General features: G+C 35.6%; 1 protein-coding gene and 1 non-coding gene across 2 annotated transcripts in view; both read right to left on the bottom strand.

The window, feature by feature from the left end:
- LOC124940662 overlaps positions 1-17,428 on the bottom strand; it is a 47,759-nt gene that overhangs the window by 10,717 nt on the left and 19,614 nt on the right. Inside the window, exons 28-48 of the mRNA XM_047481197.1 lie at positions 17,182-17,313; positions 16,955-17,068; positions 16,120-16,304; positions 15,927-16,032; positions 15,707-15,850; positions 15,319-15,594; positions 14,470-15,144; positions 12,718-12,927; positions 11,000-11,103; positions 8,523-8,818; positions 8,351-8,435; positions 6,995-7,690; positions 6,528-6,846; positions 6,221-6,379; positions 5,935-6,098; positions 5,384-5,564; positions 5,032-5,301; positions 4,732-4,938; positions 1,932-1,986; positions 1,112-1,242; positions 20-1,012 (exon numbers count right to left, since the gene is read on the bottom strand). Coding sequence (XP_047337153.1) covers positions 20-1,012; positions 1,112-1,242; positions 1,932-1,986; positions 4,732-4,938; positions 5,032-5,301; positions 5,384-5,564; positions 5,935-6,098; positions 6,221-6,379; positions 6,528-6,846; positions 6,995-7,690; positions 8,351-8,435; positions 8,523-8,818; positions 11,000-11,103; positions 12,718-12,927; positions 14,470-15,144; positions 15,319-15,594; positions 15,707-15,850; positions 15,927-16,032; positions 16,120-16,304; positions 16,955-17,068; positions 17,182-17,313 — 5,502 coding nt within the window. The remainder of the gene's footprint in view (positions 1-19; positions 1,013-1,111; positions 1,243-1,931; positions 1,987-4,731; positions 4,939-5,031; positions 5,302-5,383; positions 5,565-5,934; positions 6,099-6,220; positions 6,380-6,527; positions 6,847-6,994; positions 7,691-8,350; positions 8,436-8,522; positions 8,819-10,999; positions 11,104-12,717; positions 12,928-14,469; positions 15,145-15,318; positions 15,595-15,706; positions 15,851-15,926; positions 16,033-16,119; positions 16,305-16,954; positions 17,069-17,181; positions 17,314-17,428) is intronic.
- LOC124923162 lies at positions 11,384-11,511 on the bottom strand. The gene has a single exon (XR_007098172.1). It is a non-coding gene; the product is annotated as a U6atac minor spliceosomal RNA (small nuclear RNA).

Here is a 17,428-nt window from a genome sequence, read left to right as displayed (position 1 = left end):
CATGTGAACAAAGATTTACCTTTTCCAAAGCCCAACCACCCTGAACGAAAAATGAAAGATAAATAGGTTTACGGATGTCAGCAGAATATATATGTGCACTTTTTCGAGGCAGGATAAGTCCATGTTGTCGCTCAACAGTATTGCCTTCTTTCATTTTCTCCCAAATAGTGAACCTTGCTGCACAAGGAAGTCGGTTCTCCAGCTTGAGTGGAGAGTCGACAGTTATTTTCCAATCATAGATTGGTGTATTCAGCTCCGCGTAAAGTATTGATGCATCTGTACATATGCTAAGCCAGAGCTGCTTATTTCCAGTACTGGAACAGTACAGAAGCACATCCTTCTTCTCAAGTTGACTTAATTTCAATGGAGAGGCAGGCAACTTGTTTCCTTGTTTTAGGGTATTCTGCCTTGAAAGTTGACCTTGATCAATTGTAGGTTGATCTCTTCCATAAGCGTAACCCGAACCTACAGCAGCGGCACAGCCCCATGAATTAGGGGGCTGCTTATGGTCAACACTTGGACGGACTTGTACACAATAATCTAAATCCTTGGCCAAAAATCTCCAGGGTAATGCAGCAGATGAATTGGGATTAATGGAACTGACAGTGTTTGTGTCTAGGCCTTCCTGTACAAGAATTTTCTCTGTGGCTGGGAATACATCATCACTTTGAATCATAGTAACAGGACAGACCAAAATATCTAGTTTTATGTCTGAATCATTTACAACTGTGGCAAGGCTTCTGAAAATTACATGCTTCTTTCCATCTCTCATCACCACTTCCATTGCTATGAAGTCATATGTCAGTTTTCTAGTAATAACTGACAGAGGGTAGAAAGATGGAAAAGTCTCCCATTCTCCATCTGGATCAAGTCTCACACAAAAACCCACATCTCTATCAACATCTTTTCTTGTCTTATCATCACTTTGAAGGTTTGCAATCTGTTTCCTCTCAAAATAAGATATAGAAACAAGAAGACAACCAGAGGATTCCATATTGTCGGAGTCTTGAACCTGAAGTAAACCAAGAAGAGAATAGACAATTATAGATATTCACTAGAGAGAAACTATGTTTTTTTAATAGCATCTGATCATATAATAAAGAGTGCAAACCTTCCTCTTAAGTGGATGAGATGTGATGTGTTGGCCATCAGGTACTTGAGATATCATTCTCACTGAAGCAACCTTCTTCAAAGTGCTTGCACCATGACCAACGGAAATAGAGGTTGCACCTACAACTTCACCTGTATTTAATGCAGGGCATAATTTCAAAATGCCTAGAGTTATCACTGTAAAATATAATAAGTGTTGATCAAACTTCTCAATGAAAGCTATCTAAGACAAACTTTATCAAGGTCGTTCTTATTTAACCTAATCTTATCCCTTCTTTTAGCCTAGAGGCAACAAGATGTGGATACCTCCAGCCTCCTTGAGAGGTCCATGGTTCGAGCCCGTCAGGCGGCATGTTCTGCGCCTGGTTAAATGGTTATGTGTGTTTGCGGGCTATGTGCTTAACCCCCTTGTGGCCACATTTTTTTAACCTAATCTTGATAAACATGTTACCAAACAAGTCCAAGGCAGATCCCTAGATTGGGTTGCTTTCCCAAATACCAAATAAAAACATAAATTACTTTTTTTTGCTAACCATCTGTATTTGAAAGCACAGTGGTTCCAACTAATACGAACCACCTTGGCCACATTGAGAGGAGAAATATCGTACTTATCTAAACACAAAAGTAATAAAAATTCAAGCTTCACGTCACTTTATCCAACATGTGCTGTACAAAGACGGACAAAACCATTGTCCCTCGTAAGTGTTTGTCCCCACTATAATGCCAATCTATTAGAAAACAACTTGAAAATCTTATTGCATTCAACAGAAGTTTGCAAAATGAGCATGGAGTATTCATAGCATAATAAACCTTAAATATACCTTTTCCAGCATTTGCGGCAAGATTTGTCACTTCCACTTGTAACTTAGCAGGACCCTGAAGCAATTTGCCAGAAAAAAATCTCCAAGATGAGTAAAGATAAAATAAGTTGAAAGATATTGTAGAAAATGAACGTTTAAGTGACAATCAGAGCCACTCATCTTGTGGAGCTTAATTTAAGTGTGCTTGTGGGGTAGACAGAATATAAAAGCGAGTTCTGCAGAAAACTTTGGATTATGATATTAGTTAAGCATTTGTCTTTGTACCAGGTTTAGTTTAAAGGTAATCAGCCTTTTCTGTTTTTATCTTCTTGCCAACCAAAAGCTGATAGCAACCCAACAAGGTTAGAGTTCCAAGAGAAAGAGATGAGACCAAGAGAGAAAAAAGAGTTGAGAAATTTCCATGTATTCAATCGGATCCTATTGATTGTATTTACAAATTGATAATCATGTCTATATACTAAGAACTGGTATAAAACTGTGAAAATAGTCAAGTAACTAAATAGTGGTTAGTTTTTTTTTTTTAAAGTCATTTTTATATTAAAAAAGAACCCAAGAAACGTTCTTCGGAAAGGAATCTCCTTCATTTTCATTGAGATACACCAACAAATGTCGCCGACTTCTGGGTCAAATGGATTGAATGGAGCTCTAGCAACAACATCGTGGACGACTGGAAACCAATTTCCCTCGTCATGTGGTGGATGATCTGGAAAGAAAGGAATATAAGAATTTTCGAAGGGAAAAGTTATGAATACGATCATCTCAAAGGATTCATGTTACACACATTCGCTTCTATCCGAAAAAAAGGAATTTGTACGGGATGAGAATTTTTCGAACTTATTGACATTTAAAATTGTTACGTTGTTTTCTTATTTCCCTTCCCCTTTGTAACTTCTTATCATCTTGCGCTCTTTTATTTTTTTGAAAAAGGTCAACTTTTCATTGAAAGTAAAAATGCAAGATGCATTTAGTGAATTAAAGATGGGAGGGAGAAGAGAAACAAAAACAAAAACAAAAACAAAAACAAAAGAACAGAAGGAGAAGAATGAGACTAAATTCCAATAAGATCCAAAAAATACAGAAGGGAAAGTGGGTGGAGAAAATAGGAAAAACAACATGTGCATGTTATAGGAAAATAGCCAATAAGATTAAAAAAATGATCACCCCTTACAAACCCCTCTTTTCCTGATCAATGCAAACGCATGTAAATGAAAACTTTGAATCTATCGAAACCGTAAAATTTCCCTTATATTCCTCTATTCCTTTCTTTTCAAATAAACAATGTTCTAAATGGCGGTAGGCGGTGGCGGTAAGTGACTGCCTACTGCCTCGGGTGCCTAAGCGATTGAAATGTTTTCACTATATAAGTATAAATAAATTTCCAACCACTCTTTTTCATGTATTTTAGAGATAACTTAGTTTTCTCATGCTTCAAAAGTGTCTCTATTAGAAGATATTTGAAGCAAGAAGTTGAGAAAACTAAGTTATCTTCAATTCCAATTTGGCCTAGACTATAAAAATAATAAATAATTAATGGACCGCCTCATGTATAGGCGGGGCGGTGTAGGCCTACCGCCGCCTAGGCGGCCGCCTCGACCGCCATTTAGAACTGCAAAAAATCCACCACATGATGAGAGGAATGGTTTTCCAATCGTTAGTGATGATGCTGGGTCTGGATCCCTAGTCAATCCATTGTTCCCAGAAATCACACTTTAAGCGGCATAACCTAGTGAAAATTGAGAATGTTTTGTAGGAGAGCCCTTATGTCCCTAGAAAGATCACAGTGTAAGAGGATGTGGTCAATGTTTTCCTTTCTCTTCGTGCAGGGACAACACCAACTAGCCAAATGACATCCCTTCTTTTTGAGCTTCTCGGTGGTCAAAACGCCCCCATGATTTGCCTCCTAGCCGTAGAAGGAGATACTAGATGGAATTTTAGCTTTCCACAATTCCTTCCAAGGGAACCTAGTTGGCACCCCTTAGAAGGATGCTTGGTAAATAGCGCTAGTCTTGAATTCAGGAGAGCCGACAAGATTAAAAACATTATTAGCCTTGGAGAGAATGAAATATGAGAGAGCGTCTTCCTCGTCTAGGCATAAATTTTCAACAAATTAATAGGATGAGTCTGTTCATCACTCTCTTGATGATGAGGCACTTTTATTAGCTTTCTAACCAAGAGAACTTTTGGATGCTGTCTTTTATTCCTTCAAGTCTATGAATTTATAGAAATCTCCCAATCACTGAAATTCTAAGGTAAGCGAGTGAGTGATGCTCAAGCAGTAGATACACATCTTGGCGTAAAATCCATTTACTATATCTGTTTGATAAATAAAAATATACTTTTCTATTTGTTTTCCTTAGTTTATTAGTTCAATTATTCTATTGGTTTACCTACTTTTAAGCCATATTTCTCATGTTTTATCTACTCATATTTTTTTATCGATATATCCATTTTATAATGCCTTTTTTTATATCCCTCTTATCATGTGGCGGAGGGACAACCTGTAAAGAGAAGAGTCTTTGATGGGAAAAGCTACGGATACGATTGACTCAAAAGATCTATGATGAAATCTGTACGGGATTTGAACTTTCAATCCTATTGGCATCAAGCTTTCAGTCATTTGGTTTTTATTTTTGCTTTCCCCACACCCTCCTTTGTAATGATTGAACACAACTTGCATTCCTTTTTAGTGAAAATTTGATTCTTTTAGAATTAAAATAAAGCTAAGGGAAAAGAGCATCTGTAAAAAAAAAACAGAAAGTATTATTAAGAAAAAGATAAGGTAGTCAAAGCAGAAAGATACCTGTCGAGGAACTTCAAATATAAAGAGTTCATTCCACTTTGCAGTGCCTTCTTCAAGATGGCTGGCTTTTGAAATCAATGGTTTTACACATTTTGTCCTTGCACTCTGAGGAAAAACCTTTTGTTGATTTGCTTCTTGAGCATCAACAATCAGGCGCAAAGCGCAAAAAAAATTGTGGCTGTTTCCATCATCAATGACTGATAAACCCTGCATAAATTAAGATAAAACATTTTGTTAGCGCCTGGAACCAAAACAAAAAAGGCCAAATGTACAATGATTAGAATAGTATAGACATTTAACCTTTGATTCGAGTATCTGTACAGAAACATATCGGCGTGCTTCCTTATATTCATCTCCAACATTTAACCTGTCCGAATATCTTGGTGGTGGAATCCACACAGAAGCGAAATCATTGTGATGCAAAAGTTCAGTGGTATCTAAACTTTCCTCAACTTTCTTCAGGTAAATATCACATCCAAGTTTGTTTTCTATAGTAATAGTTTGAAAATCATCTTCATCTAGTGCAGCAATAGTTGAATCATCTCCCTGTCCACAGAGGCTTCCAGATTCCTAAAATAAAGGCAATTAATGAACCTAATGGCATCAATAAATAAAATACACTAACTTTTAACTTGTGAATATTCTGTAAGACCTCAGTCAGTTTCCTTGCTTTTTTCTCAAGTTCCCTGTGTCTTCTCCAAGAAAGAATAGTCTCTATAAACACATTGAGACTTGCTGCACTAAGATTTATGTTGAAAATACTAGTAGCAGCAATACGTAGTCTCTTCCCAACTCTTGACGGTGGATTTGGATTAGTGTCATAAGTCTCAAACCTTCCAACAAAGGAAAAAGTATAAAGAACTCCATACACAAATTATGATTTATATTATAAGGAAATATCCGAAACAAAAACAATGACATGAACTGTAGATATATATGTATATTGTGAAATTAAAAGCAGGATCAGTACTTGGCTTGTTTTGATTTGTTCTCTTAGTTTGTGTTTATTTGTATTGTTTCCAGGCTTGTTCGTCTTTCGTTTTGGATGAACTGTTTTGACTGTTGGGACCTTGTAGGAATTTTGTATGTTTGTTTTGTAAATGATTCTTGTCATTGTGATTAAACAATGTTTTTTAACACGTAAGCAGACAAATAATTCTGTTTTTATCATAAAAAAGAAAGAAAAGGAAACAGGATCAGTACTTGAATATTCCATCAAATGGTTCTATAAGAGGTTCCCACGCCTCTAACTGTTTGTTGAATGTTGAAGCAGCCATAGAAGAAATTAGGACAACATTCATTGCATCTAGTTGTCCATGAGTTGCGAGCTTCATATTAGTTATTGTACCATCAAAAAGTGGTGTCATCTGAAAGAACATGAAACCAAAATCACAGCATGATAATGTATAAACCTTGTAGGAGAAGAGACTGAATGTCTAGAACAATCAAAAGATCTATTGGTCTTTTTGAGATAAATATATGATATTACCATTCCACCTAAGCTGTCTAAAACAGTAACTGAAATGCATCTTATTTTCATCTCAGCAGTAATGTTCTCTCGTGCTTTAGGCTTCACTGCATCACCAAGTGTAAACGCCAGACGACATGATGGCTTCTTCAGATCAGACCGTGCAAGAAAGGTGCATGCCTACAATGATACAGTAACATTAGGAATCCCTTGTAAATATGAGTCAACTTCAGATAAATGAGTTACATTAATTCCTCCGCATCTTAAAAATGAATGACGAGTCTAGAATGAAAGTTGCAAATATCACATCAATGAACTTTATTTAAACCTGATTTTCAACTTTCCAAATGCTCCAGCACTGAGATCCTTTCGAAGTTGAGGACCTTGAAATTGGTACCTCAAGAATATTAGCTTGATGAATGAGATCCATTCTTGGACAGCAAAATGAATCGACTTTTGGTGGTTCGTCTAATCGAGTGACTATGCACCCCAGAGAAGCATAACCAGAAGGAGATACTGGGTACCAGAAAAAAGCTTCATCCACACCTTTCCGCACAATCTGAGCAACTTTAGTAAACTGCATAGGTTTTGCTGAGATTTCAGGATTATCTGCTCTAAATATTATACCCAGAGAAGGAGGTTCCAAGCTGCAATAGTAAGTATAAAAGGTTATCGCATGACATATAAGATACATTGTTAGTCTGTCTTATTTAGAACTTGTATAAATAAGAAAAGTTGACCTTTTTCAAAAAAGAACTTATATAAATAAGAATGACTATACAGATTGTTCCTCACCCTTCAGTGATGCAGTCCCCTAGTATACCATATCCAGATCGAGATATTGGTCGCCAAATGGAAAAGGGACGGCGCATATCGCTACCCCTATCCCACCAAATTCTCTCAAAGTTTGGTGTTGACATATAATAATTAGCACTGGAAATGGATCGGAGTATATCCCATCCAGAAGAAGTTGTTTTCTGGTTCACTGGCTGATGACTTGAAGAGTTAGAACTTGATGCTACACTAGAAGTAGTTTCTTTGGATGGACTATGCCAACTGGAGTTGCAGAGAAGGAGATGATTCAGATCATGACTCTGATCTCTAGGGGGGCTTCCCTTAGAAGGATGAGAATAAAAGGAACCAAGAGCGTTATCCAAACGCCATATGCTAAACTCTGATTCAAAACTGGGTTTAGAAGCAATAGAGGAGATACATTCTGAATATGATGTGGATGTCACAAGATCAGCACGAATGCAATGGACAATGTGATTAGGTGGTGGATTCCTTCCTGTATGGGCTACACATCCCAATGTCAAGTATCCTGATGGTGCTACTGGCATCCAAAGACAGCAATCACCATCAGATTGCGTTTCTCCTTTCTCAGCTCCCCCAGAACCAGAAAACAAGCCCATAAGCCTGAAGCCTACAGGCTTCCTAACACGACCATATCTGTTGCTAACTGCCATTACTGCCTGTGAAGGAGGGCTTGGCCTGAGAGTATGCAAATACAACAAAAATGACAGAATTAGACAGCATATCAGTTTCAAAGAAAAAGTCCTCAAAAAGATCATATACAGTAAATATAGTTACTTTCCAGTAATAAACTAAACAATTCCATTATAACAACAAATTTTAGCAACAAAATGTAGGCCATACAGTTATCCCAAACAAGATATCGATAATATAAAACATAAAAGAAGACGTCACAAATAAGACTCACCTGAAAATTGACGAATTACAAAGTGAAATCAGGGTAAGATTCTACTTTGGTACTTGTATAACTTCAAACTGATTAAGTAATTAAACCAATGTTTTTATTAATTAATTTATAATCAAAACAATAGCAACAGGTAGCATCCTTAGTTATTATTTTTTTCTAGTTTGTGTGGTTGTTGAATTTCTTTTATTTTTCCCAGATAAACAAGAGTTACGCAGAACCTAGATCTATAATTCTCATCAGTTTTGAGGTTGTTTGGTTTAGATTAAAAATAGGATTTAAGGTGCTTTTCTTATAATTAGATTTCAAACCATATATTTGATAATAAATGAAACCCAAGTAAACGTATATTTATTTCATAGAAGTGGTTTTGGGTTAAATCCAAAATTCCCAAACAAATACATCTCAACTAAGGAAGTGGTGGCGTGAACTACCTTGATGTCACACAATCTCCCAAAATAACATAATTTGATGGAGCTCGTGGTCTCCAAAATGTAAGGTTGTAGCAGAGCTCATTTTCTGCAGAAAACAGTATAATGGTGTCATGGTATAATGCTCATCTAAGTCAAGAAAAATTAAAGCATGATTAGTTCCTGCAAGAAAGACCTTTTGAAGATGACCAAATGCGGTCAAAGTTGGTACAAGGAGCCAGGGGATCAGAATTTCCAAACTGCAATGCTGTGGTCGCCTGAGCTTGTAAGTGAAGTAAAAGAGAAATGACGCTCAGTGGAAGATGGATGTAAACATCTGTTGATATCAATGATAAATTTGTTTTATCCTTAACAGAAGTATATCCACCCGATACATCCATAGGATTAAGAATGACAAGACCAGAACCAGCCTCAACTGTCAGATCTTTTGCCAGGGCTCGAACCCAGGTATCATTTTCTTTGGAAGCATACCTGCTCAAAATAAATAGATGTAGAGTTCACAAAAAGGTTGAAATAAAAAATGCAGGATAAATAAAATAACCGTGCAGACTGAGGTAAATTCTAGAAAGACATACAATGGCCTTGAGAGTGACTAGGGAGAGAACATAGACAAATATGGCCCTGAATATTTTTGGGAATTGAACTTGAACTTCAAAATAAATGAATTTCACCCTGGAACGTCTTATTTTTTTATAAATAAAATGCAAGAAAGATTAATGACCTCCAGATAGATGCAATCCTTGAAAAATGGCTTCAACTTATTTCAGAAAAAAGAAAAGAAAATTCCATCCAATTTGAAATCACATGAATTTTGTTCATGAGTTTTTTAATATTTTATTGATTTATTATTAAATGTTGAAGTTTGTTTGAAATAAAGTTGTCGTGACAATGAATTCTAATTATGTAAACAAAATGTAACCAGGTCTTGGACACGTGAACTGAACGTTGTTCATTGAACATGAACAACCCAACCATCAAACCACATTGAATTGTTATTTTTTTTAATATAACCCATTTTTGGAGAAAATAAACCTAATCTAGTATATAAAAATATCTTAACTAAGGAACCAATTATACTAGCATTTCTCACAATATTCTTCTCTTTCTGCCCCATCTTTCAATACACATACACACAAGTACTTTCGGGACTTATATGAGATCTCTAATAAAAAGAAAGCAAGAGTGGCTGACTTCTATAGACTAACTTCTGGCCTCACTGAATGGAGAATCACATAGCATCGCCGCCTTTCTCTCACTGAAGAGGACAGACTTGTCAGCTTAGTGGAGACCCATATGCAAGTTACAACTCAACCAGAGTCCGATGATAGTTTTATTCTGATTGGCTCCCCGAATTTTAAGACTAGTGCCATCTACCATGCGACCATCCAAGGGTGGCCAACTCGGTTCCCTTGGAAGGAAGTGTGAAAATCCAAAATCCCTTCTAGGATTTCATTTTTTGCATGGGAAGCAATTCATGAGGGAGTTTTAACTACCGTCAAAACTTATAAAGAAAGGGATGCATTTGTCCAGTAGGTGTTGTCTCTGTAGGAAGAACGAGGAAACTATCGATCACATTCTTCTCCATTGCGACCTTGCCAGAGACATGTGGGTCCTTGTGTAAAACATTCTCAACTTTCAATGGGAGGTGTCGCTTACCGTCGCAGACTTCTGGGAAAAATGGATAAGGTGGGGAGCAAACAATAACATCAGTAATGATTGGAAGCCTATACCCATCATAATGTGGTGGACAATTTGGAAAGAAATGAATAGAAGAACATTCTAAGAGAAAAGTTTTGGAGCTAAAAGAATCAAAGGCTTTATGTTCCACGCGTTTGCTTCTATTCGTAAAAGGGGATTTTGTACGGGTTGAGAATTTTTTGACCTTAATGGCATTTAGTCTTTTTCTTCTCCTCTTGTTCTTTTGTTTTTGTTTCTCTTCTCCCTCCCATCTGTAATTCACTAAATGCATCTTGTGTTTTACTTTCAATGAAAAGTTGACCTTTTTCAAAAAGACATATACACAAGTACTATTGATATATTATTACTGTTTTTAAGGAAAAGGTCAAATTTTTATAAGAAAGAAAGATGAAATGAAAGGATTACATTAAAAGAAAGGGAAAAATTAACGAAGCAACAAAAAACAGAAAAAACAAATAACCTAGAACCCAATTAAGTCAAAGTAATCCCATCCGGTGCAGATGCCCCTTTCCTAATTGAAGTAAATGTGTGAAGGAGAAAGCCAAGTTCCATTGATATATTATTAAACTGTACCATTCATTAAATTGTATTATATATTGTATAATGAAAGTTATCATTGATACAAAAAATCTCAATAGTTCTATATACCTTTTTAACAATAAACAATATTTAAAAATATATCTTGATTATAAGTTTTATTTTATTTATTTTCTTAAGGTTAGCAATTTTCTTCATAACAACAAATAAATATTTTAAACAAAAAAAACACAATTAAATCCTTTTAATTAAAAAGTTGTATGAGTTAGTTGATTATGGATGGAAAAAAAGGGAAATCATGAAGAGGCTAGAGAAATACAGTTCAAAGAAAACTAAAAACTCCTTGGAGAAGTAATTATTATCATAATCAGCAGAAATTTGACAGATAAGTAACTAGAAAAACTTAAACCCACTTACATGAAGCTAAAATCCAATTTTGCACGAAGAAGCATTTCTCCATGTAATGTATCATGGAGGCATGTCATAGTACTGTCGTAGAATGTAAACTCAGGAGAAACAACCTAGAAGAGGAAAAGGTACAGTTTAAATAAGCATACTAAAATAATTATGCTTCTCAATTTAGTCCAGTCACCAACAATAAGTGTTATTTTTCTGGTAAGATAAGGTATATATGTGTTTTGGATTTCATTTATGGATAACAAAAGAACATAGAGACATCCAACCAATAATGGGATAAAAATCCAAACTTTGTTTCTTATTCTAATCAACAGTTATATACCTTCTTCTCATAAATGGTTGACTTCTTTAAGAAAATAGTTATATTTTTTTGAAAATGCTTCTTTAAAAAATGGGTTATAGATCCACATAAGTGGGTAGCCTTAACCGGATGTGTGGTAACAGGTAAGGCCCAAAGGCCGTTCCCGTCCATGTCGGGGGAGATGCCAACCATCTCTCCTTTCTACGAACACAAAAAAAAAAGTTGTACACCTTATTCAACCTTAACATTTATCCTCTTCCTATAGTGCAAGACTCTATCAGACCAGAGTCTGGCAACTGACACATAAAAACACCCTGAGCAACTTCTCAATATAGTAAGATAAGGTATTGTATATGTTTTCGATTCCATTTATGAATAACAAAAGATCACAGGGACTTTCAACCAATGATGGGATAAAAAAAATGAACTTTGAGTCTTATCCAAATAAACAGTTATAATCCTTATTCAACCTATAGCATTCATCCTCTTCCTCTAGTGCAAGACTCTTTCAGACCAGAGTCTTGCACCTGAACCTAAAATCACCCTGAGCAACATTTTGTTTATAAAGACGATCAACTTTTATATCATAAAAAGGCGTGAACAAAAAATGCATTCTGAGCAAGGAAAGTGAACACAAAATGCAAACCAAGTGAAAGAAACCCAATACCAAAAGAGAGACATAAATCAGATCCCTATCATGTCAACATCTGAGCAATTTTTTTTTCTTTCTTTTTTGTGAAAACTGATTAACTTCTTATCTAAACTAACAGAAAAATGCTTTCTTGAAATTATAGTGTCCTCTCTACCTAGCACAGCAGCACCTTGCACCTAACATGAAGGAATCTTGAGCACATATAGAGGGAAAACCCAATGAATAGAGAATCAAAGTCATATGTCTCCTCAATCATAGCCTAGTCTATTGATTGATCTCCATTTTGTATTCATTACAAGTTATAAAAAGAAATGCACACCCATAGAGAGTCGAATGTAAACTACCTTAATCATTTAAGACAAATACAGCTTCATTTGGTATGAGTTTTTGCTTTTGATATTGCAACATACAAGCGCTTTATATAAAATCATGAAAATGTAAATTGTTGCTAATTACTACAGATCATAATGATGAAGGTGAGAGTTTCATGTCAAATCTAAACAGTAAATGGAAGAATTTTGTTTAGAAAATCTTGAAACAAATGACACCATTATTTTCCATAAGTGAACATGAAATTACAAAGTTATATGAAGCAACCTAATCCTATGCACCAAAGAGTTCTTTCACATGTTATAAAATAACAATGTTTCAGATAAAAGCTAAACAACAGAAAGGTTTGGGAATGAAACAATAAACTTGTGAAATTCATAGGAAAACGCATGAATAAAATGAGGAACTACGATACACAATTAAAGAAGAATGTACCTGAGCTTCAAATGTCAAACTTGGCTTTTTGTTCAAGTCATTATCATTTGCAGAAGTATAGGAACCAGACAAAGATTCTTCCATGTGATTGGCACTCTCTTGAACATTATTACATGATAAAACATATGAAATTTCAACATGATCTTCAGGGGAGACAGAATAGCTGCTGTTATTACTCAAGTATGTATACCTCCTCATGAGAGAACCATTCTGTTTTGCAACCCACATACGGGGGAAGACAAAAGGTCAGAATATGAAGTAAATAATGCAAAGAACTATTTAACATTAAATGTGTTGGTTTTGTGAAAAAAAAAAAAATCAATCTTTATTTCTTGTCTCATTCTGAAAACTACAAACAATAAATACAAAAACATTCTCACGAATTAGGAATGTGATGATCACCCAATTCATTCTTATTTGGTTATTGTAAACTGCAATCAATCAATATCCTAATGAGCCTAAGCCTAACTAATCATGTTAAACTTCTACTACAACAAACTAAAAATGGGACATGTGGGCTATCATGTATAACATGATAAATTTCCAATGGGACATACCGCTCAAAGTGGCGGACTTCTGGACAAATGGATTCTTGGGGAGCTGGCAATAGTATCGTGGATGATTGGAAACATATCTCTCATCATATGGTGGAGTGGAAAGAATGTAACCGTAGAACTTTCCAAGGGAAAAGTTACAGCATGGGAAGAATCAAGAGCTTCATGTTCTATTAGGAAAAGAGGGTTTGTACGGGATGAGAATTATTCGATCTTAATGTTTGAATGTTCCTTTCGTTCTTTTTAATAAAGAGTTAGACCTTTTAAAAAAAATCATGATTAGCCTAATGGATTTTCTACAAAAAAAGATAAAAATAATAAAAGCACTTATATGCAAACTTCATCAATAGTATGTCAGGATTAGAAGGACAAGACATACATTTGATGCCTAAAAGAAAACATTCAATACAGAATAATTGAGACCATATACAGTGCACTGAAGAACAGTTAACTGAATTAATCAGTGAGAAGTGGCAGCAAAGTGCAGTAATTCAATAATATGAATTTTTCATTGACTAAAATTAGAGATAATTGGAAACTGCTTAATAAAATAGAGAGATAACCTACAATTTTTGTTTTAAATACCACTAAAATAGAAAGTTAGACATCAGGTAGCAATCAAGAATATTGAAATAGAACAAATTCTTCAATAAAATATCGTCAAAGCAATCAGGACACTAAATTACTAAGATTACATGATGAAATTAATACAATCGACAGTGCACTTATTTCTGCAAATAGTATCCATACAAATTTGGGGAACATAACACAAGGTCAATTCTTTAAGACATGGAGTTTTCCATAACCCTAAACTCTAGTTCGTTAAGACATGGAATTTTCCTGATAACTTTAGGACACCTTAAGGAGCTGGAAGGATGTCAAACAGAGGAAGGAACAGAAGAAGAAGAAAAAAAAGATTGGTATCTCATCCCACTGCCATATTTGTTATCCAGAAAGAAAGGAAGGGGAAAATTCTCATGAACAAAAGAAAGCTATAAACGGGATTCAAATATGTCTTCTATGTATCTCTGGGAACAAAAAAAATACATACACAATTTCTCCAGAATTTATGGCATGGCATTCTATTAAGAAAATGGCCTTCCATTTTATCAGATCACATTTATTTATTACCCAAACCTACTCAAATTATGAGGTCATTGGAAACAAACCAGAGATGGAGAAAATTATAGGTGCATACCTCAATCTTCACATTTACAAATCTCAACTTTTTTCCACGTCCAATAACAATGCTTGGTCGAAATCTTAATGAATTGAGCTCCTTCTGCTCTTTGTATTCTTGCAAACAAATAGTCTTCCCACAACCATCATAAGTGTACTCATCTATTCCTATAGCATCTGCAATCAACTGCCTGTCTGGAGACAATTGCACAATGTCTTCTACTTGTTTGAAGATAGGAGCTGAGAGTACAATGTTGTTGTTTTTAGTTATAGGGTCATTCTTTGGATCCATGAGCTCCTCCCTTCCAGTTATTGTTCCCAAGGAAGGGAGGAAAAATTCTCCAACAGCCAGAAGGAAGTCTGGGACAACAAGAACACGGGGCTGCTGAAGTCGGATAACAAAAGATTGAGAAGCTAACCGCCAATGACAGTCCATCAGAAGCATAGTTGAAGTAGGTATATCTAAGCTCGGGGTTGCCTGGTAGTCTATTCTAATAAAGCTACCTCTATTTACATGAAAAGGGAATCTTCCCCCTGTAGCATACTTTGGAAGATCTGTACATGATCCAAGCATCAACCGCATCTCAGGCTTGGTGTCAGGCCGGACATCCAAAACACAGAAGCTGGGTACAGTTACATAAAGATCAGCTTCAGATAATGACGTCATTCGATATGACACCCAAAGGCCATCCAGCTACAACAAACAACGAAACAAAATGTTCAAGGATACCATGACCATATCAAGCAAATTTGAAAATTGACAAGCACCACATGATTGAAGAGTCATATATCTATCAAAGGATCAGGGGTCATAACAAGTTGCACAACTATTTATGAATAGAACCAAGATAAGTTCAAGGATATTCACCGCAACATGAGCAAGAGGTGAATCCTCATGATTGCCATTGCATAATTCCAGCAAAGCTTGTTCCACTTCCACAGCAATTATTGTAACAGTACGTGAAAGCAACATCTGACCGTTAGCATTGACCTTATCAGCTAGCATCCGGATAGTGTCTTTTGAACTAGACATGCTGTCCCGGAAACTTGGTGGAAGTTTGGGTTGTTCAGATAAATTCAAAACTAGACACTCTCGAATAACATGATATTCTTTATCAGACATAACAACATGTATTAAACCCACCTGTCAAAATGTTAGAAGAGAAGTTTTACTTGGTGCGATGCTTTTAAGGCCAAGCATATATCGTGATGAGGGAAAAAGGAAGAGTATAAACATTTCACTGGACAAGTATCACCTTCACATCCAAAGCAAAATTTGGGACTGTCCGGAAAAGGTCCCTTAAGCTACGCCTCACGAAAATATGAATTCCTCGACCTTCCCTTATCATCGGTTTACCAACACAACCATCAATTCCTACAGCCATGTTGATTCCTAAAATCTGCAAAAACAAGATCGAGTCAAAGAAACCTAAAACTGAAAACCAACATGTAAAAAAAACAAAAAAACCAACATACTTCTGCATCAAGGACATCAAGATGGACAGCTTTAGGATTATCTGGACATCCATGCCAACTGAACTGATTCCTTAGCTTTAGCTGGCCCAGATCAAGTTGCATGAAGCTGCAAATGGTATATTTAGTTTATGGAATAGAGAAGCCTAGAAGGCAATAAAACAAAATAAGCAAAACTAAATTTGATTTTACAGACTCTTTGCTATTTGAATTCTTCGGTACGATGATTATTGGAGTATCTAAAGAAAGGTCCAACTTTATGGCTTTGGCTCCATCAATCTCATATTTGTTAATAAACCACTCAAGGCCTCCAACTTTATCCACCAGTTTAATTGCTTCCTCTGTATGTGGGGTTGCAAGTTCCATAAAGTAGGAAGTTATCTACATGTAAAGACTAATGTCACCATACATTACGCCATGAATAATAGTTCTCTGTTTATTTATTTATTTTCTTTTTAAAGGGGCTACAGAAGCCTCGTCAATAAGGAAAATTAATGGATAAAACATTAGAAAATAGAACAAAAAATGTTTTTTTCTTTAATGACGGCAACTTTTTATTAGAAAAAAAGAATGCAAGAAGAGTTCAAACACTAAAATGATGTGAAAGGGGAAGAAAAAGAAAAAATAACAAAAACAAGGGCACAAGAGAGCTAAATGTCAATCCTATCCCTACAAAATCCTCTTTTACGAATAGGAGTGAACGCGTGAAGCATAAATCATTTGATTCTTCCAGCACTGAAACTTTTCTCTACAAAATTCAAATAAAATACAAAATGTTCTTCTATTCATTTCTTTAAAATTGTCCACCACATGATGAGGGGGTGGGCTTCCAGTTATTACCATTTAGAACTAAAATTGTATAACTTAGAACAATGGCTAGTTCACCAGATACTACTTATGAATAAATGAGCATTCAGCCCTTAAAAAGTATGATTTCATTAAGAACACAATATTCCTTAATTTCATAAGCTCCATGTGAGATTAGCTAAAATTATTACCATTCCAAAGCATGTTTTGAAGGAGAGACTAACCTCTTGGACAAACCTATATAGGAAGACAATTCGCACAGCAGAAAGTCGACCATACAAGCTGTAATCATATCCCTCATAATCATCATCTTCAGCACTATAAGAATTGAAAGTAAACTGAACCAGCCAAGGAATTAAGAGAAAGAGTTCAGTCTACGAATTATGATAAGAACAAAGAACAAGAAATGGAATAAAACACATATCCAATCTAACATAGAGAAGCAAATTACCTTTATTAGAGAATCAGCTCCCTGATTCCTTATGTCACAGAGCCAACCCCAACAGTGATCCGGTCCAAGAGACATATCACAGAGTCGGAAATTTCCCAATGTGCCTCCAATTGAAATAGAACTAGGATGAACCTTGAATAAGTGAATATGAATTTTAAAATTGAATCAGAGGAAATTGAGCACAACGACAAACTGAAGCAAGATGAAGTTTGCAAAGAGGAACATAGTGAGAATGGAGCTATAGATA

The sequence above is a fragment of the Impatiens glandulifera genome, chromosome 1, assembly GCF_907164915.1.
Source record: "Impatiens glandulifera chromosome 1, dImpGla2.1, whole genome shotgun sequence".
Lineage (NCBI taxonomy): Eukaryota > Viridiplantae > Streptophyta > Magnoliopsida > Ericales > Balsaminaceae > Impatiens > Impatiens glandulifera.
Note: the sequence above shows the minus strand (reverse complement) of the source record. Positions and strands in the feature narration are given on the sequence as shown.